Source organism: Opisthocomus hoazin, chromosome 8 (genome assembly GCF_030867145.1).
Source record: "Opisthocomus hoazin isolate bOpiHoa1 chromosome 8, bOpiHoa1.hap1, whole genome shotgun sequence".
NCBI lineage: Eukaryota > Metazoa > Chordata > Aves > Opisthocomiformes > Opisthocomidae > Opisthocomus > Opisthocomus hoazin.
In genome coordinates this window covers 8,626,161-8,648,319 of record NC_134421.1, presented here as the reverse complement: position 1 = coordinate 8,648,319, position 22,159 = coordinate 8,626,161, and the positions used below count along the sequence as shown (strand labels likewise).

General features: G+C 40.5%; 1 protein-coding gene across 4 annotated transcripts in view; it reads left to right on the top strand.

The window, feature by feature from the left end:
- DGKI (diacylglycerol kinase iota) overlaps nucleotides 1–22,159 on the top strand; it is a 224,589-nt gene that overhangs the window by 142,284 nt on the left and 60,146 nt on the right. For all 4 annotated transcript variants that reach the window (XM_075428816.1, XM_075428819.1, XM_075428817.1 and 1 more), the window contains 3 exons: nucleotides 8,553–8,653; nucleotides 20,166–20,245; nucleotides 22,096–22,140. In XM_075428816.1, coding sequence (XP_075284931.1) covers nucleotides 8,553–8,653; nucleotides 20,166–20,245; nucleotides 22,096–22,140 — 226 coding nt within the window. The remainder of the gene's footprint in view (nucleotides 1–8,552; nucleotides 8,654–20,165; nucleotides 20,246–22,095; nucleotides 22,141–22,159) is intronic.

Genomic DNA, 22,159 nt, shown 5'->3' with positions numbered 1-22,159 from the left:
ATGTTCAGTTGAGATGAGAAGAATGCACATGTGATAGAATATTTGTGTTGTCGCTGATGCGAAGGAGTTCTGAAAAATAATTACTGTTTGAAAAATAAAGCATAATTGACTGACAGCTCCTACCATCCTTTTACAAGTGAAATGTGGAGATGCTGTGATTTTTTTTTTTTAATACAAAATCTGCATAAATGAAAATACAAGTGTCATCTTGTTGGTAAATAGTTTATAGAGAGTAATGATTGCAGCAAGGTACACATATAAAACCTGTGTGAATAGCAAAGGAGTAACAGGAAAGAATTTTTTGCTTTTAGATCCAACTGCTGAACAGAATCAGCTGTGTGGGTTAGGTTGGATATGGGTATTGTCTGTAGGAGGAGAGTCCAAGGAAGAACAGGGGGAGACAAGGCGTATGGGAGAAAGTGTTAGAGCCGCTCTCCAAATGCATAGTTAAGGATGAAAAGGTACATGTATGTATGTTCTCCCTTTTCTCCATGACATGAATCATAGGACATTGAGTCTCATCTCTTCTTTATCAGTTTTTCCTGTTCAGCCTGTGGGCATCTGTTTAGTGGGATCATTACTATCAGAGAATCCACTGTGCTTGAAAGTGTAAAGCGCAAGAGAGCTTGTAGTTCTAGCACAGGGAAGGAGAAGGAAAGCCAAGACCAGAACTTGTAGTTCTAGTGCGGGGAAGCAGAAGGAAAGCCAAGACCAGGATTCTACCTGTCACTTCAGCACATGCTAAGTGTACATGTGGGTCTAGCCTTTATACGGCAAAATGGTCGAGCAGTTGCTGAAGCAAGTGTGAGGTAGAAAAGTGCAAAAGGATTTAGTGCATTTGGGTTAACAGCTTACCTGGGTTAATCCTTATCAAATGGAAGAAAAAAAGTGTGTGGTGGAGCTTATATTTTTAGGGGTGTTTTTTTAGGTGAAGAGCTTAGCAAGAGCTTTGCCTTCAAGTAGCAGTGGACTTTTGTGAAGCGCTGAAATCTGTCCATCAGAAGAGGCTGGGTAATTCTGCGTTGTTGTGGCAGTTCTTACGTTTGAAGAAGATAAATGCTGTGAAAAATGCACTTATTTTTAATGTATCTTTTCCAAGCTTTGCCAATGAGATCTTAAAAATAAGGTTAATTTCTTATTCTCCTCTGGGTGCTGCTTTCCGCTTTCCAATTGTTCTAAACACTGGAACATTTAATTAATTTTGCATGTTTATTTCTTCTCTGGGAGATAGGTCATTCATTAATCTGTCACTGCAAGCATGCCCCAGAGGAGTTTGATGTTTTCTAAAGTTTAGTTTTTGCAAGGGAGGGGCAGTAGAAGATTTAATTTTCTTTTTCTGTTTACTGAATCATATTAAAATATGTGCGCGTACACTGGTGTGGACTGTATTCTGGAAGATCTATCAGAAATTTGTCACTGGATTCTGTAGAATTAGTGCACTGTGGGTTTTTTTATTATAATTTCCTTTCTCCAAGCAGACACAAAGCATAAGAAATGGTTCATGGGGTTCATAAATAATTGATATCGGGATTAGGGTGTGTATAATTTAAAAGTCTGTCTTCGCCGTTGAATCAACCTAGTGGTGTGGCAGAAGCGTTACCAGCTTGCTGTGCAGGAGGGCCAAGGGCAGGACCAAGCCCGCTCTGCCTGTTTTCTTGCCTGGGCAACTGGAGGCAGGAGCACGTTGCTTAGGAGAACCAGCTGTGCTCCAAATGAGTTGCCTGACATCCTCTTGCCTGTTGCTGGTGGGTTAATAAGGGTGAGAGGAGGAAGTCGCAGCTTTGTCAAAAGCTGAGTGTGTTTTCTTGCTGAGTGGAAGTAGATCAGGTTCTGCTGGTAGTCTCAGGATAGGAACATCTGGCTTTGCTTCTGTGGGTTTGAACAAGTAGTGGAGTGAAAGGGAATTTAAAAACAAGCCCTTCTCATTCTTTCCTGTCAAAGCTCTGTGTTTTTGGATGTTGGGTTGTTGTTTTTTTTGGTGGGGTGAGGGGGTGGTGGTAACGTTTCTAGAATCCCCAAAATGCCATAGTTCAGGCATAGGAGGGAAACAAATGTGTACCTTTACCTTGGTAAGCGATTTCCAGCAGGGAGGTGGGTGAGGTTAAAAATTACTTCACCTTATAAGCAGTTTATCTAGCATGATGTTGACTTTAAGACCTGTAGAAAAAAGTGTTTCTGATTCTGATGTGTACTCTGGTGTACAATAGAACCAATATCTTCTCACAGAAGAGTAGACTTAAACATAAAAATTAACTACTTATGTTAATAAATGTGTAGAAGTTTTAAGAATTTCCAGAAAACATGCTCTTTGCCTTATAAAAGGAATTATTCAATATCTAGGTGATCTTTGGTTTTCTTGTGGAAAAGTCAAATGTTGTTTTTCTGATAGAAAGTAATAAAATTTCCTTGTGCTGCTCAGCCATTTGGCAGCTAAAAAAGGAAAGAAAATAGTTCTTTATTACTGAAATTACATATTTTTTTAATGTAAGTGGAATTTTGAGAGGACCTCCTAACATCTCTGTAGAATCTTTCATTTTGTTCCAACTAAATAATGTGTGTAGCTTTTCTACAAGGCTCATTTGGATTGTTATTTAATAATGCCCCGAATGTGCACTGCTGGTCCATGCTAATCAGAAGTCCATCAGATAAAATTCAGTATGGTAAACTAGCCTATCTATGCTCCCAATTTGAAAAGATTGATATTCAGGTTATAATGGTTCAGAAACCATTATAGCTAATCAATATGAATGAACAGAAAGTTTCAGCTGAACTGAATCTATATGTGTGGTCCCATGGGGCATGTTGACTGGTGTGTTTGGGGAATGAGGTTCTTAATTAGATTCTTTAGGAGGTGATGGAATTCATTCATCTGTACTTTAAATTACTTTTCATTGACTATGTAATACACCATTTTGAAGAATAATAGGTATAAGGAATTTAAATATTTTAGGTTGATTTGCAGTGCAGCAGTCCCCCAAATTTATTTATAAATTGTCTACTGCTATATCTGGAAAGCTTTTCTTCCTCTCCTTGCAGCTGAGCAAGTTGTTTTATACAGTGTTTAGAAACATCCATTTCTGTTAATACGGTACTAACGTTTGCTTTCAGTGACGTTCAACACACCATTATTAGCTTTTACATGGACATGCATATGTACTTTATCTCTGTGGTTTCCGAATACACTGAGTGTGTCAGAGCAAGATAAATTATGCAATTCGTATAATGATATGGGTTATTGTCAGTATCTGTGAAGACTACAGAAGTGTTGATGGTAAACGTGTTTTCCTCAGCTGCATTTGAGCTGTGTATGGAGCTCATGAGTTCTGTGAGCGAATGAGGTATTAGTTGGATGATGAGGACAATATTACCTGGTGTCAATTGCCAGTCTGATAGCACAAAGAATGAATACTCACATTGTGAATGTTAGAGCCAAAGCTGCATTGAATGGGTAATAAAATGTTGTGAGACATTAATACAGTGTCAGCCAACAACTGTATTCTGACAGAGCAAGAAGTATTTGCCAATAAATCATAAACAACCAGATTTCGGTCACTGAATAAATGTTTTTTGTGTATGTGTATATATACACACACACATATTTATAGGTGTATGTATACACATACATATAAAATATATGTATTTGAGTTATGAATGTATTGCTTGTGACTAGACTTGGACAAGTATATAAAATCTCTATGCTGTAGAAAGGACCTCTTAGCATTCATATTTCTGATAATAGTTTATTTTCCATAGAAAGCTGCTGTTCCCAGGGTTACGTTTTTATGACTAAGGTAGCTAAACTTTTCAAACGGGCAAAATGGCAAGTCTTGTTTCTCTCCAGTTGTTTGTTTTAGCACACACACCTTGCCTGTGTAGTAGTAGTTTTGAAGCAACAAAAATAATTTAGATTTGCTGTTGATTTTAGATCTTTTTCCTCCTCCAGTTCCAAGCAAATAAAAAGAACTTGTCTTTTCCTTTTCAGATGAAGGGACTAATTTGACTCAAGGAGGTGATGCTGGAGATGCAATAGGTTGCCAGCAGCTTCAAGGCAGGAAAGAACAGATGTAGAGAGAAGGTGCCCGTTTTCCCTTCTTATGTGGTATTCGCTAGTGAGTCAGCATAGCTACAAAAGTCGATGTTGTCTTTCTCTCCCCTTTGTGTCCAAACACTATCCTGTCCTCACAGGAAGGCTGCAGGGAGACAGATGGTAATTAACTAAGGATTGGCAGATGTTGGCATGAGGCTAAACATCCCCCTCCTCCACTTTTTGCAGGTCTTCTTGAGCACTGAATATAGGGTCAACATAACCATCCCTTCACCTTGACATACAGGCTCTAAGCATACACTTGGAGAAGCTGTTTTGTTTCCATGTCTGCCTTTCCTCTCCCCGTTTCATTAGGTATCCAGATTAGCCATTGTGATGATGTGTTTGTAATTAGGCCAGTTGTGTGGTGGTACCGAAGTCTGCCACTAATTCATTGATAATTGTTGCCAGGAAAGTTCATGTTTGAACTAGTTGCACAGCTTTCTTAGTATCTTTCTTTTTATGCCAAAGGAGTTGTTACAAGCAAAGCACTATAAAAGGAAGATAGTTACGCTGATTTTTCTTACATTATCTTCCCAGAGAACTAACAAGTCTTGGGTCTGGATGATAATTTTAAAAAGTCTTGGTACAGAATATAGACAGTTATTAGAGTCATTTGTGATAATAACTATTCAGATAATAATCCAAATATTTTCAAGCATTCCATTTTCAGCTACAAGTAGAAAATCTTGGTGGGACCCTGTGGCGGGAAAAAAGCAACACAAAAAATCGGTGTACTGTTATTGAAAACCTAACTTTTACCCTAATGAAAGTAGCCTTGGGAAAAATGGGTAGATGGCCTTGGGAGTAAGGGACTGAATTTTGGACTGAAGAGTTCTGTTGAATTCTTGCCTCTATCAAAGATCAGATGTGTGAACCTGGCTCATCTTTCTTTTTTTTTTCCCATCCCTCTTTATATAAACTGGAGACCACAGAAATAGTTGTAATTTCTGAAAACTGAAACATCATAATTGCCCATAAGAACCAAACAGAAATATTGAAACAGTAACTTTAAAATCAATTTGATTCCATGATAATTGTTCTGGATCAGACAAAAAATTATTAGATAACACTTGGGGTTTTTATAGTGATCTCAGGCTTGTTTGAGTTGTTTCGTCTCAACATCTGGAAGTGGAAACAATTGCGTGACTGAGACAAACTCACAGGGAGGCATGGAAGCTGGGGAGAGGATCACCTGCCCTGTCCCCAGTGTTTCCCACAATAGCGCATGGCTTGTCTCCAGTTGCCTGGATCAAGCACACTCCTGTCCTGCCATCCACTAAGGAATGTGAGAAAGGCCAGTGTGTGAAAGAAATGGAAGTGAAATTGTGAGTGGGAAGTATTAAAGATCTCGTAGCTGTAGTAAATTCTGCACAGATAGTGCCAGAGGTATTAAATATATAAATTTATCTCTTAACAGTGTAGGACACCGGTAGGTTGCTGGGGAAGCCAGGCTGATGGGATGTAATGGATGGCTGAAAGACAAGTATCACACAAACATCTGCTATTGAAGATCTAAAAGGACAAATCCAGGAGAAAAAGGAGTCAGTGTTATTCTATTGGGAGTTTAAATTACAGTTTACCTTGGGAAGATGCAAAGTTCCTGTACTAAACTGTTTTTCCTCTAGTATGGAGAGCAGCACTGGACTCTGTGACACAGGGTCAGAGAATGGAAGGGAGGGTCTGAGCATCATACGCGGGTGAGCTCTGTATCAAGGAAGAAATGGAAAAGAGAAGGTAGGGGACGGCTGTGGTGTGGTTCTGGTTTGGAGGGCAAACATCCCTTGTGCTGGACTGAGTCATCCCTGCGCAGGAGTATCAGCTTTTGGTCAAGTGGTTATTTGAACTGGGATGGGAAAGCATATTTTTTATAGAGTTCCAGCTTGGGTTGCTCAAAGATTTCAACACAACAGCACAGACTTGGTTCTGGTTTTAGGAGAAACAACAGTTTGAGACAGCTTTTTGGGTTGGCTTAGTTCAGCACGTGGCAAGGATGGCTGTCGTTGTAGCACGGTCGAGCGTTACACCAGAAATGAGAAGCTGCTGAATTCTCCTGTCTCCCCACCCTTTTTCCTCCCAGCTGATTTCAATGAAGTAGAGGTGATTTGCAAGCAGTCCCTTCCCCACAGCTATCAACAAATCCCAGGTTGTGAACTGATCAGCTGGAAGACTGAGCTACCTTCACTGTAATGTGCAGTGGCAGAACATTATGGGAAAAGCAATGTAGCTGCTTCCCATATTGTACCAGTGCATAAAAGACTTTGCTTTTCAGAGTTGTCAGTCTCTCATTTTCATGAACTCTGCTACATGCAGTGAATTATTTCTTTTCTCCCCTCAGACAAAGACTATGCAGTTAAATTCCAATGTTTTCTAACTTAAACATTTTCTTATCTTTTCTTGGCTAAAAATAAAATCTCCTATGATTTTCATTTTTGAACTTGCATTTTGTAGAATCTGGAAGGGAACACAGTTCCTCAGACTATGTTCATTTCGCAGGCAGCAAGGTGACATTGAAACTTGTCTTGAAAGAAAGAAGAAAGTGTCAGACTCAGTGCGGTTATGTTCTTGTTCCATCTCTGCACCTTTCCCCTCCATGCGCATGCACTTATCTCCTCTGGGTTGCTGAGCCAGCTCCAGAGCCTGCAGGTGCTGAGTGCTGGTCTGCAGGATGACAGAAGGGCACCTGAGTTAGAAAGCTGCCCCCTGAAGCTGTGCTGGAAGTTACCATCCCAGGTGTCTGTTCTCAAGCTGCAAGAGCTTATCTTAAATCTAGGCAGCTTACTGATATCTTGGGGCACTTTGATGCAACAGTCCCTGTCAATCAGCACAGCAAAAATGTTGGGCAGCCTGTATATTTCTGAGTGCGTCAGTCTTGCTGCCACTGTTAAGCGTTTATGATTTCTTCTAAGCTATTCTTTATGTATCTTAGGTTTATTTTCATCGTTAATATGGAAACTCCTGTTCAGAATGTGAATTTCTTCAGGGCAGCTCCTTCTAGCGTGTTGTCTTACAGGGCGGTTTTGGAGGCACCCTCTATTTATTATCCTTTATCACTTTTGAGGCAAGGAGTACTTGCGCCAATAGAGCTTTTTTTAACTGCGACTGGATTTTCAATCTTTATTTTCATCTGCCCAGATGTGACAGAGCTGCTCATACCAACAGAGAGAAAGCATGCATTAAGCTAACATTGAAATAATTGCTAATTGCCATCCCAGCGGCTCTACCAAGAGATGCCCACAAACCATGTGCTTTGTCAGGTCTGCAGTATTTTCAGGTCAAAAAGAAAATTTGCTCACTTTTTTAAAAACAAAGTAAAACTTTACATTTTTGAGATAGGGCTTGTCCTGATTGGTGTTTAAGCGAGCGGTGCAAATGCTGAGGGTCAAATACCTGAAAAATGAGACAAAGAAAAAAGTAAGCTTATATGTTTATGACAGTGCACAGTATTTCAACTTTTAAAAGGCAAGGTGTGTGTTCGGTGGTCATACCACTGGCAGAGTTCTGTTACTGACTAGATTAAAACAGAGAAAATAGTCTTGTGGTGGAAGCGCGGGGTGAAGAATCTATTTTTAAGTGAGCTGGGGGTCAGTTCTTACAGGACAGACATTTGATATGCATGTTACAATACGTAGATTATCTATCTTTCTTTAAAAGTGGAAAATGCAAATGTGGCCAAGTTAATTTAAACAGCTTTCAGCTAAACTGATGAAAGCAAATAATAGGTTACAGTAAGGTGGAAGCCAGCACGAAATCAAAACATAGCTTTTCAAGACAACTTTCTATCAATGTATGGACACTTGAATTTATAGATAGGGACCCACTGAGTGTTTCAAAATTATATAGACAGTTGAGGCATCTAAATCTGGCTGAAATCTATAGAAATGAGGTTCCTGTGCTGCTACTTGCTTTTGAAAGTCCTCCTGGATTCTGTCTATTGGACTGACCAGCATGGAAGTCCATTTCTTAGCCACATTTCTGCTGCCTGGTTTCCAGAACAGAGATACTGAATGAGGATTCTCCAGGGATACGAGGGTTAATGTCCTCATGGGCAGAGGAATAGTTGTCCTGAGAGACTTCCCAGGAAAGCATCTGTGTCCTGAAACACGGCTTGGCAGATCTACTGGCTGTGGTAGGGCCCTAGGGATATACAAAAAGGCAAAGTGCAGAGGGGAGGGGTAGCTGTATGGAGGTTAGAGAAGTCAGAAAAATCATTTCAATTCCCGATCACGCTGCCAGCAAATGGGCTTTCTGGACCTTGCTTATCATTTAGACGTGTGATGTCTATATTGTTGTGCAGTGGCTAGTCACAATTTTAAACACAGTGATGGGCCTATGAGGAGGTGGCCCAATTTTGAAGAGGGTGGATCTTTTTCTTCTTTCAGAGAAAATTAAAATCACTTCATATCCTATTTTTGTTTTGTTCTTCCATGGAACACTTTGTCTAAGAAGCTTTCTTCTTTTCTTGCAGTCCTCATTCCATCCCAGATCGCCTGCGGATCAGAGTGAACAGGATTAATTTACAAGAATACGAGGGGCTACATTACGACAAGGAAAAACTCCGGGAAGCTTGTAAGTTGGAAGAAGCCAATTGTAGCTGCTTTTGGTAGAATATTCTGTATAAATGTTACATCAACAAAAATACCCCAAAACCAACAACAAAAAAAATCCCAAACCCAAACAACACCCAAAGCATACATTTTGGATGAGTCACGTGGAGTGTATGTTCATCTATCTGTGCATATGCACATACATGTTCTGTCTGTGTTAATACTTTCTCTATAAAGAGCATATATAGAGAATTCACCTGTTTTCTTACTTAACAATGCCTTCTGCAGGTCAATTTTTTTTTTTCTTACTGTAAAATAAGTTTTTGCCACCTGTTCTTTTTAATTCATGTCTCTCTTAATGCTTCTGGGTTTCTACTTGTGTATGAAACTATTCAAAGTTTTATGATTAGCATCAAATTTGAAATTGACTGGGGGGCTGTGATTAATTTCATACTGCTCTGACCATGAGCATGGTTCTTGCACAGGTGCATTTATCCTGGGAAACAAGTCTGTCTTCCCCAGTCTCTTATGCTTTAAGAGCTCCAGTTTTCCACAGAAGAGAATAATCACTGTTTTGTTTCTTCATGTAATGGTTTAATTGCCACATTCGGGGGTAAGTCAAAAGCAGACAGCCGGTTGCTTTGGCAACATTGATGATGACAATCCGTGCTTAAAAATGGAGTTCCTTTGCTTGCTGACACACGAAGTCATTAATCAGAGGGACACGGCTGCTTGTGATAACAGTTTAATAGTCTTGTTCATGCATCTGGCTCATTTTTTGTATTAAATTACAAGCATGACTGTTTGTTGTGCAACAAAGCTTCATCTCCCTCTGTAATACAGAGCTCTGATAATTACAGGATGACAATCCTTTAAATTGGTTTGCTTATCTTACTGTTAGAAGATAGTTAAACTGTTTCACTCGTCTAGTCCCACCCCTCCTTATTCTCCCAGTTCACCAGCTCTCCTTCCAACAAAAGAACTAAAATGGCTTGAATTTTAATACAGGTCCTGACAGCCTTTTCTGAAGTTTCTGTTAGTGGATTTTAGTTGTAGTTAAAACAGTCAAAGTCTTCATCACTGGACTGAGAAGAATTTCACCAGGGTAGGGATTACGGCTCACTGGAGAGGAATTTGCTTCAAGTTTAAATTGAGAGTTTGACCTTGAGTAGACTGGAAGCCATATTGAACACACATCTGTCCAACTCTGTCAGAAACAATCGGGTTCATTTGGTGGTTCTTCCTATGGTTTCCTGTATGAGGACAACTGTCCTCATCCATCCTCTCTGTGGATGTAAATTTTGTGTTTGTACTCAGTATATAGTATGTAGTCCTTCAGAGGCATTTAAATGTTCTGGCAAAAGATACACAACCTATTGTTACACTGTTATTGCTGCAATTGTAAATGGGTATTTATATTATTTGTCGATTGCAAAAACCCATAATGATAACATCATAAAAAATGCATGGAGAATGATCTTGTACCTCTGAGATATCGTTTTAGATTACACATGCATTTGATCACTTGCTGGGTGGGTGCTTAGGAGGTTTTAATTCAAAAAAGTAGATGTTTGTGCATCAAAAGCTAAAATGGTTGCTTTCAGGCATTGGCAGGCCATTTTCAGTAAGATCCTTTTGTGTCTCTTTCAAGTTGCTGCATGGCCATCTTAATATAACATATCTGGACTGGAGTATTCTCCCCAGACCCTTTTAATGAAGTTGCTTTTCCTATCTGTCTTCCTTTTGCTGTCTCAGTAATGCTTGTGCATTACTGTTTTTACATTAATATATGAGAAAGCAAATAATATCCCCATCAGCCTAAAATAAATCAGAAAAAATACCTCACTTTACCCTGTGCAGTTACTAGGAATGTCCTGTGTAAGGAACTTACAGCGTACGCTGATGGTCATCAGCCTACTTCTCTGGGCATAGAACTTAAGTGTCTCCTATCAGAATTGTCCGACCTTTAGTTTTCAGGAGGCTGATCTTGATTTGAGGACTTCTGAGTGATACTAATAATGACTAATGAAAATTATGTAAAGGAAGAGAAGTGCTCTCTAAATGCTCAGAAATCAAACTGTTTTAAATATTCTAGCCAGCTCCTTGAATTCCATGAAGTAAAAAATGGAAAATGACTGTGGTTCACTGAGCATAGACCTAATGTTCCAGTTTTCCTGTGACTTACTGCAAGATGCTTGCATCTCTTCTGGAAACTGGAACAACCTCATGCACCAGTACAGGCTTGGGGTGGACCTGCTGGAGAGCAGCTCTGTGGAGAGGGACCTGGGCGTCCTGGTGGACGACAGGTTAACCATGAGCCAGCAGTGTGCCCTGGCTGCCAAGAAAGCCAATGGGATCCTGGGGTGCATCAAGAAGAGTGTGGCCAGCAGGACGAGGGAGGTTCTCCTTCCCCTCTACACTGCCGTGGTGAGGCCTCATCTGGAGTACTGTGTCCAGTTCTGGGCTCCCCAGTTCAAGAAAGATGAAGAGCTACTGGAGAGAGTCCAGCGAAGGGCTACGAGGATGATGAGGGGACTGGAACATCTCCCCTACGAGGAGAGGTTGAGGGAACTGGGCTTGTTCAGCCTAAAGAAGAGAAGGCTGCGAGGGGACCTAATAAATGCTTATAAATATCTGCAGGGTGGGTGTCAGGAGGATGGGGCCAAGCTCTTTTCAGTGGTGCCCAGTGACAGGACAAGGGGCAATGGGCACAAACTGAGGCAGAGAAAGTTCCGTCTGAACATGAGGAAGAACTTCTTCCCTCTGAGGGTGACGGAGCCCTGGAACAGGCTGCCCAGGGAGGCTGTGGAGTCTCCTTCTCTGGAGATATTCAAGACCCACCTGGACAAGGTCCTGTGCAGCTTGCTGTAGGTGACCCTGCTTCGGCAGGAGGGTTGGACTGGATGACCCACAGAGGTCCCTTCCAACCCCTACTATTCTGTGATTCTGTGAACTGAGGCATAGCCAGTCATCAAACTGCATGGTTACACGAGAGTACTACATAAGTTTTTATGAGGAAGGAGGCTGGAAAATCATGTAAATTTTCCTTTTAAGAAGAATAGATAGCCATGTTAATTGTGTTTCTGATACAGTTAATTGAATGTTTTAAATGGTTTTCTGGTGGCAGGTCTATGGATTGCTGCCTGCCTGGCTTTATCGTACGCTAAATACTTCTATGAGCTAAGTGTGCTGTCTATGTCCTCATCAGCAAATCATTTTGTGGAGCATAATCACTAGAAGCTACTTGGCTAAAGGGAGAGGAAAGGAGTGCTGGGGCAAGAGGGCTTTCCTTTCTTTAACAAAGGAAGTGGTGAGGGGGGAGTGGAAATGAAGAAATGTCTGTGGTAGGTGAATAACTGAAATTTTGTTAGTCTGAATTAAAGATATAAATGCAGATTATACTTGTGCACTAGCAAAATAGAAGCGCACTTGTGTTGGGCCTTGTTTCTACAATAGTGTTTCTACAAGGCCTGTTACTGTAAGCGGGGCATCTCCTTTCAGCAGGACTGTAGGTCTGGGGTGCATGTAGGTCTCGTGAAATGCCTGCAAGAGACTCAATTTACATATCTCTTCAGGCTTTGACAAAATACGTACAACTGGATTCCAGTATACTATACTTACTATCCATTCCCTGCCCACAAGGATTAAAAGCACTTTTACCTCCCTAAATCATTTGAAAACCAAACCAGAACCTCACAAGCATCTGAACAGGAGAAGAAAACCAGTTAATAACAAGTCGTGCTGTTATCCCTGAAGGAAAAAACAGCAGAGAAGCTATTATGGTTTTTGGCCTGTTACGTGTCTCCATAATAGAGTTTTGAAAGCTCTGACATCAGTGTAATAAACTGGATCATTTTGACTCGCAGTAAATACATTTTGGTCTCGTTTGCTTGAAATACTGATTTGATTCTACCAACTACTTCACCTAAAATTGCACTTCCCGACATAGAACAACTTGTCACACAAACTGTTCCATGAAGATTAATCTTCACGCTGCTGGAGGTAGACACCTCATTTTGAAAACCTCCTGAGCAATTAAAGAATGTCATTTTGCCCTCTGAAGGGCATGACTGTTCTTAGCCTATTCTCCTGCTGTTATTTTCTACTTTTCTTGTCACCACAGCTGGCGTTTAACCAAGATGCTGTTTCTGAATTGTCCCTTTCTTCCTTCCCCATGCTCCTTCTTTTCTCCTTCATTCTTTCTTCTGTCAACATCTCGATATTGTCTGTGGAATGATTGATGATGGTACAGAGAATGCTTATTGATCCTTCAGCAAAGAGGGCTGAATGCTTCCATGCACTGTTTTAAGAAAAGGATATATGTTGGCATTTTAGTTATGTTACAGTGTTTCTCGCTGCAAATATAGTTGTCTTCTCTAACACCTCCCTATATGTGCCCCAAGCACTTGTCACCCTAGTTGCCAACTTCACCACCTTCTGCCCAGTATGATAGCTGTACATTACATCACCATAACCAAGACTATCATATTCAAAAAGTGTGTTGGATTGAGGTGTCTAGATGGACAGAACTTAATTCTGTCTCTCTTGCCTGCATATCTTCTGTGCACTCTCTCTGTTTTCCTGTTATTGCCGGACAGTGTGATCCAAAGCAGCATTGTGGGGGAGCAATTGAGCTATTTTTAAAACAGCAAAATCTGTTTATGACGCCCTATTTTGCCCTTTCGAATGTTATTAAGAAATTCCTGACAATGGAGTTATATGCAGGAAGTAATTACATTTAAAAAAAAATCAGCAACAAACACAAACCATAAACCAGCTGGTGACCAAGTGGTCTTTAACCTTTCTTAGTCCTTCCTGCCAACACTGTTGTAGGTTTGCACAATGAAGACGGAGCCATGAAAAATAGCTCACCATCAGCAGTATCTGCACAGGTGTTCTGTGTGTGTTTGTTGATTTGGGTTTTTTTTAGTGGAATATGTCAATTCTTACTGCCCTTAACTTTCTGTTTTGTATGCTTTAGCCACGGACAACCAATCTTTGCTCAATACCACTAAGATTAAGGAGAGATCATACCTGACTGCGGTGGTGGCAGTGTCAGAAATAACTCTCAGCTCTGTAACAGCTCCTGGTCTCTCACACTATTTACACAGAGGCAGCTGTTCCTTATCTCCTCTGGAATAAAATGGCACATTAGATTAAAAAACAATTTTTGAAGGAAATTTTAGTTCCAAGTGTATAAGAATTGAACTATCTGCAATCTAACAATCCTTTTCTCTGCAGCCTCCTTGCTTTGTGTATGTGTGGGATTGGGTAGTGGTATAAAGTGATGTGATATTAACCTCAAATTCCTGTCTCTCTGATTATATCTAGTCAGATGTCCATATTGCATATGTTCCTGCCTTTAATTTCTGTGGGTTATCTGAGGGTATGGGATGTGTACATCTATAGAGATATTGTAACTTCCTCATACCAGTGATAAACTTACCACAGTTTGAGAATCGCTGATCTGTGGACTGCATTCTGATACTTTAAAGCTCAGGGAGATGGCAGGTGAAGTTAATTTGGAGACTATTCCATGTGATTTTGAGCAACTAGCTAAATAAGAAAATGTAAACACTGAGGACTTTGTGTTTACAGCATGAATATCCATAATGTAAAGGGCACAGGGGAACAGAGGACCTTCTGCTAGGTGACTACTATGATGAGGGAAACCTGAATTAGCAGATGGAGTTAGGACAGGGGAGATTAGCCACTGAAGGAAATGTGCTCGTGGTGGGAAGCGACTGTGGTCTGGATGGATTTAGGAGAGTTGGGTTGTGTAGCCACAAACCTCCTTGTCCATCCTGTAAAGGTAGCACAAATGGTCACGTATTTGTCAGGAGGTGTCTTAGGGGGCATGGTGCTTATCCGTACAAGCTCTGCAAAAGGCAGCATTACCTATAGACTGTCTACTAAATTTCACTCTGCTTGAAAGTTACCACCTTGCTCTAACAGCTTTGTTTTCTCAACATGTGTTGTGTAGACATTAGTTAATTCATGCATTTCTCTGTCACAGTGATTTAATAAGATCTGAAACTGAGAGAGTTGTGTGGGTAGCTTAAAGTCACCCAGCAAGATGAAACCAAGAGAATTAGAAGAATGCAGTGAGTTAGATATTGGCAACTCTGCTGCCATTGAGCTCCCCGATTCTCATGCTGGTGTATGCAGATGCAAACCACTGATAAATGTTTGTAACTGAAACACAAGTGACAAAAACAAAGAGGAAGTTGCCAAAAGCATTGCTTATGTCAAAGGAAATACCACTTTTTGGCTTTTGATGGATGCAACCTTGTGGGCTTTGTCCAGACAGAACAATGAATTACATTTCTCGCTTTGATTGACCTGCATAAACACACACACACAAGCATTCAAAGATTAGAAAGACACAGCAGTACAACAGAAGAAGCAGGATGTGATCAAATAATTAAAGGGAGTAGCACAATGAGTATATACACAGGTGCTGAAATCGGCAACTTCAATCTTGTCTTTTTCTGGCTCCGAGCTCTTGATCTTGTAGCCATAGTAACACTTATTTAACACTGTATGTCATTGCCTGGGTTGGGAAGAAGGAGTAAATCCAAAACATTGAAATCTCGTATCATTGAGTTATAGAATCATAGAGTGTTTTGTGTTGGAAGGATCATTTAAGATCATCTTGTTCAACCCACCCTGCCGTAGGCAGGGACATCTTCCATTATGTTGGGTTGCTCAAAGCTCCTGACCCTGAACACTTGCCGGGATGGGGCATTTACAACTTCTCTGGGCAACCTGTTTCAGTGTCTCATCACCCTCATTGTGAAGAATTTCTTCCATGTATCTAATCTGAATCTACCCTCTCTTGACTCCACGTGGGGCATATCCATATTCAACACAGTCTTCTGGTTTGCCATCTGCTTTAAACTAGAAGAGATGGACAGCATTTCAAATAGATGTCAATACATAATTGCCCTGGAGGAGTGGGGAGACACAGGAATGTTGAGTTCCATTTCAGACTTTCCAGGAAATCATGCTGTAGTTCATCTTTCTGGTGTGGACTTTTCTGTCATATTTTCCTATGCATGTTCTACTTCTCCTGTTTCCTTTCCTATTGCTTTTCTGATTTGATGCCCTCTTACCTTTTCAGTCGTGGTTGTCCCCTTTGGCTACCCCATCCCGCACACATCCTTCCTGCCTGTCTTTGTCCCTTTCTGCAGATCTCACAGCTCAGCTTCTTGTTCCTTTTCTTGATTCTCTATAGTTTTCTTTGTATAACCTGTTTCCTTTTGTGTGGTGTTGGGGACAAGTTTTCTCCTCATTGGACTTGGGCAGCTTCTTCATTTTTGTGGCACGGTATTGGAGAAGTCACTGAGGGCCCGGAGGGGATGACTACCTTCTCAAATGTGGTCTGGTTTAGTCTGATAATTTCCATTGTGTTTTACCTCCTAACATGAAGTTTTTAAAATTGGACCACTGGTGCCAAGAAAACTAGCAACCAGTGAACCTAAGGAGGCTTAATTTTTGTCAGTATAATAAACAAAAGGGATCTGAGGAGTCACATGGCTCAGATTTGTGGGGAAGGAAAATACTTTTGTACAAACTCAGTTGTATTAAAACCATATTGCAAAAGCTAAACCTCTTAGTATAAATGTCTGAATATTTTAGAATTCTCTCCCAAGAATTTACTTGGTCCTTCGCATTTTTAATATCAGTGGAAACCCCTCAGGAAAAGGACATTCTTATAACATCTTCAGTAGTGAGGATCCTTTATTTGCTACATTAAACATTTACAACCAAGAGTCTAATCTCCCCAGCCCCCTGAGGTATGTCAGACTCAGAAGGAGTTTTCCTGGCATTCACATCTACCTTAATGATCTATCTGGAGGCTGTTTTGTTTGGGATTTGAGTAGGCTAATCATGGTGTTTAGATCACAGACTGAATCCTTTTATAACAATAAATGAGGAAGTTAATTGAATTTTAATTTTTCTTCATGTTGTCATATGCAGTATATTGAGGCTTCTTCCATTTGTGTTTTCAGTACAATTAAAGAGTTCACTAGCTTTAGGTATTCAGCATAATCGGCAGCTAATAGGTGGAAGATATCTTCTTTGTTTATAAATTCCATAGCCAATTTCTTGAGGACTTAAGAAATCACTACTAACCTGCAGTCGATTAGAGCGTTGTGCGAGCCCCACTGCTGCATCTACCCCGCTCTCCTCCTACCCTCTCCAAAACTCAGTTTTGGTTAGTGTTACTGGGAACAAAAAGCTCTCCACAGTACTGGTTCAGAAAATGAAGCAACTGTCTGCCTGTCTCATCTCCTGGGGTTCTTTCACTGCTGCTCATCACTGCAGTGTTAGAGTCTGTACCCAGAGGTCCCTGGACAAAGTCCTTTTCACCATTCAGGGAGCACAAAGAAACTGGGAGCTGGATGCAAGGAGCCAGAAGAGCAGGCCCCTCGGGAGAAAAATATTTGGCACTTGAATGCTGTTGCTTGGCTCATGAACTGAGACCGTCCCTTATTTTTGGCATATTCCCATATGTCGATATATTCACGTATTCACAGGTGTGGACAGTGTATGGGTACACAGGAAAGTTGCTCTGCAGTGCCTGTGCTCTTAATGTAAGACTTTGTCCTCCTGTCTCTCACCTGGCGTATCTCGTAATCCCCGTGTCCTACAGCACTGTTCCATACTGTCCACATCCACATCCTCATCCACGCAGGGCTATTCAGAGAAGGTAGACGTTCATTTACTCCTGAAAGCAAGTGCCCACAATGACACCGAATGCCATGCATGTTAACTTTATGCCTTTAACTGATTCATCATAACTTATCTCATTTTACCCCTGTTGCACAGCATTGCCCTATACTTAGAATGAGCAACAATCCCATAATTTCAATCCCATTATCAATCCTTACAGATTTGCTTTTGTTTTCAAACAGCAGCTATTGTACAGCACTTTGAAAATCTTGGCTGCATGGTGCATTGTGCATACTTGCTGTGGTTTGTGATAAAAATGAGGGCTGGGAACGTTTTCCTTGCTGAAAGCCAAATGGGTCTTGCAAAAAACCAGAAAACCCCACAAAAAGATCCAAACAAAAAAACCTTTGGCAAGCAATATTTTAGCATGTACTGTAGTGTTATTCTGTAATGACTTAAGGTGTTTCAAATGAGCATGAACCATACGGAGTGGAACCATTTGAGACCCACCTCGTGCACATTATCCCTTAGATAGCCATTGACCCCTAAAGCCACAGGTTGTGCTAATTCAGGATTTCCTGTCAGTGAAAGTCACACATCTCTTTTTAAGAACAAAGTCACCCAGCCCAGAATTCCAGAATTGTTCTATGACCACCAAGAATAGGTGGGATGTAATTTAAACCAGTGAATCATGACGTTCTTCTTCAGTCTTGTAGATGAGGCCCATAAATGTCACCACTAAACTATCTATTGCATATTAGTGTTTTCAGACATTTTGGTGGATTTCTTTAGAATTCCAGATGTTCATTAAGTTCTTCTCCTTTGGGCTGTTAGAAACGATGATAGTTACGGATTTTGGTTCTGTGTTTTAGCTGCGTTGGTTCAGCACGTCAAAGCTCTAGTCCCCATTAAGTCCATATACTTCTACATGAAGGAAGGAATTCAACAGGAAAGAGACAAAGTCGGTGGTGACAATTTATGAGCCAGTGGTGCAGCTCCCTGGTGCTCTGTAACTGTTGGAGGTGTAGTCATGTCTCCTGCAATTCACTTTTTAGTGCTATAAATGAATTTAACAAATGCTTCTTTCAGTAAGGGCTGTAGAGGGATCTGCTGAATTGAAACTAGCTAGCCATTAAGTACTGCCTACAAAGAGCTTGAGGGTATCCTGTCAGAGCAGGTTAAGCAAGAATAAACACTAAGCAAAGAGAATCAGTCTGGCACCCAAAGCATCAGATAGTATACAGCAAGCCTTGTGATTGACCCTCGTTCCACTCGCTTGTCTCTGTCTCTGTTCCGTCAGGAAAAAATGTGGGAGGCTGCAATGAGCACTGTTCCCTTCTGGCCTTTCTGCAAATGAGCAGGTAGATTGTCATCGTTACTGGACGTCAGTGCTGCTTCAGGAGAAGTGCAAGCTCTTCCCTTCATCCCTGGTCTTCCCACCTATCCCTTCTTCATTTTCTTGTTTCTCCCTCCAGCTTTTTTTCCTTGCTTCTGGTTTTCTGGGTTTGTATCTGTTCTGCCATTCAAATTGCTTTCAAACGCGATGCTGGCAAGCGTTGTTGATGTGTCCCAAGAGCTCTGTGCTGGCCTCTGAGGCTCGTAACGACCTGGACTGGCATGGGTGCTCCCCCTGCTCTCCTCCTTGAGACCACTGAGCTTCACTTTGTGCTTCTGGCCTCGGTGGGCCACAAAAATAGGAGCTGTGTTCCTCTTTATCTTCTAGCGCTGTCTTGTTCTTTTATAAGCACAAAGAGCTTCTCAGCAGGTAAACATCTCTCCCTCTTAATCAGCTGCTTTTGAATGGCAGGAGGGGCTGTAGCACAGGTGTTTTTTTCTATTTATCTTAGAACTGTCCATGACTTTATGCTGCTTCTTGTTATTCAGTTACCAAAATGGTTTAGGACTTGATTTTCTGCTCTCATTCTGGAAGACTTCATATGAGGATTTAAATCTCTTTCCTGCTGCTCCCCTAATTTTTTGGGCCATTGCTTGATTAAAGACACTCCGGGTAGAAAAAAGAACTTCATTATTCAGTGATTCAGTTTTAGAAAATCAGGTACACAGAGTTTTCACTTGTTTTCTTTTTGTTTAATGAGATCTTAGTAGGTGGCTCTCTTGGTACCTTCCATGTGGTCTCGTGTATACTTTTTTTTTTTCTTTTTTGTGGGTTTGTTTTGGGGTTTTTTTGGCTGCCAGAACAGAGTGGTTGTGGAAAGTTAATTCCCCTGCTATTAAAAATGCTGCTGTCAGCTGAGGGGAATTATTTGCTGTATTTTTAAAAGTTCTCTTTTTTTCTCTGAGAAAATATGGAGATGTGTGAAATTTGTGTGTAGATGGAATAATGTCTGGATTGATTTGAAAGCAGCCTTATATCAAAATAACATGGTGCTGGACAGTTTCCTCTGGAATCAGGCTGTGACTTCAGGCTGTGTCTTTCATTACATTAAATCATTGTTATAGACTTTTAAGGGTTCTGAAAATGAAATCTCAAAATATCACTTTCTTATTTCAATGTATAAGAGCACCTCCATAAACTCTTGTTCTGGGTTATGTTCCTTTCTTTGCAGTTAATAATTGATGTTGACATCAGATGATGAAGTACACATTTTAACTGAATCCAGTTCAGCTTCTTCAGTACGAAAGACAGTCGAAAACCAGAATCTTTGATAATTATAAATGCGTGAAACTGATCATGAATGATATGTTCTTGCTTTTAAATGATGCTTAAGATTTTGATAGCGGAAAGCTTTTGCGAGGATGTTGCAAAAAAAGCCCAAACCTGTAGCATATTGCAAATCTTTTAAAGTTCAAGAGAATTCAGATGAAGAGGTTTATCTTTATTTTTTATTTTCCAGCCATTCCCCTAGGAATTATCGTTGTACGAGGAGATTGTGACTTGGAGACCTGTCGTATGTACATTGACCGTCTACAAGAGGTGAGGTTTTTGTGAATTCAGGTGTCATAGTAATGTAGGTGATGCTTCTTTCATTTCTGAGGGCTGAGGTCTAATATTTGCAACAACCATATACTAAGAGCGTTGCAGATTGCCTGCCACTGAAAACAAAACTTCAGAGTTATGCTATGATAAAAAAAAGCAGGAGTAGCGCTGAAAAATATTTTCCAAACAGGAAATGAAATGTCCTACTGACTGCTTTTAAATGATAACAGAATTGACATGGATGGATGTGTTTCCTGCTCTTTGAATTGGAGTGGAATACCAGGAATCTCCACGTACCTTGCTGAAATTACACAAATTGGTGATTAGAAGGTCTGTTATGTAAGGGTAAACATCATGATATTCAAGTGGGTCTAATTATGCAAATATCATTCTCTGATACTGTCATGGAGTAACCTGAGACACCAATAAACACTACAAATATCAACTAGATATTTCCAAATACACAGAAATGTGTGCTTATGCAGCTATTAATAATGTTTCTCTTAAATTCTTGAACACCTTGCCTCACGAGAGTTCGTTCTACAATACAGTCTGGGACATGGAGACTCCAAATGCCACATTACCTGAGTAATTTTATGTGTGTATGCATTTAGTGGTAAAACTAATGGATTTTCATTAATGTACCATCTCTGACTGTTTTTAATCTTCTACTGATGTCTTTCAACAACATTTACAAGTGTGAGTGCCTTACATAGGTTTCTAAATTGGTGGACCAACTTACACAGGAGCTATGAACCTCACCCCTCCCACTGAACTTTTTGGGAGCCGCTGACTTCCCTGCGGTTTTGAAACTCTGCACTCGCAGCCTGAATATGGGCCTTAGTATCTCACTACACGCTGTCACTTTTTTGCGTTTCAGCCAGGATTCCCTTCACCAAATGCATTTCTGAACATTCAGACCTGAGGTGTGGCTATTATTATCGGACGTAAAACCTTATTGTAAGGTGATGCATATTTGAGGTGTCTGGTGATGGAAAATTACAATTGAAATAATTGTGATGATGTTCTCAGCAGATTACAAATTGATCTCAGACTGAACTCAGGCAACTTAATGTGGCTAATGTTGGGTGGCGAGTAGTTCTGCAGCCCTGGAGGAAGCACAGCTAGAAGTTCTGGGTGAATTACTCACAGTGGTTGTGGGAACTGTATTTCTCCAACCTTTTTCAGGATTTGTGCTACTTTTTTGTGTGTGTGTGCTTGATTTGGCTCAGACCCTTTTGCTGGGAATGGAGGTGCCAAGGCTTTCTGCACTCTGCCAACCTGCATGCCAGCTGGGGAGCTATGGTCTGTAGGCCAGGCTTTTTGGAAGGCTAAGTCATCAGCTAAAACTATTTGACAATATCTCTATTAAAATAAATTAGATTCCTGAACCCTGCTAAATACTAGGGTCATTCTAATATGACCTTCCTGATATAAGGCCATCGTAAAACAGAGAGAACTGCCAGTGGTTTTTGTTAGTGCGTTAATTATTCAGAAATATTTGCAAAAAGGTTTTATGGATGTTAGCATCTTTTGTTTCATTTTATTGCTGATATTCTCAATCTACATAATTTTCATGGAACAAATAGGACTGTGATATGGTAAAGATCCATTAACATAATCTCTGTATTTTAAAAACCCTTTTTTTGACCAAATGCATGTAAATCTAAATTTTGAGTGAGCTTTCCATGACTAGTCTGTGGTGTCTGTTTAGTGCACATAAAACCAGCGAGAAATACTTGCAAAATTATTTGAGTTTGCCCAGTCGCTTCAGAGAGTAGAACTGCGAACAACTCTTGTTGCTTTAATTTTTTTCATCATCGGCATGTCTTTCATCCTCCTACTAGGACCTGCAGTCGGTAACCTCTACTACACAGAGAGTTCATTACCAGGTAAGATCGGCTTTCCTTG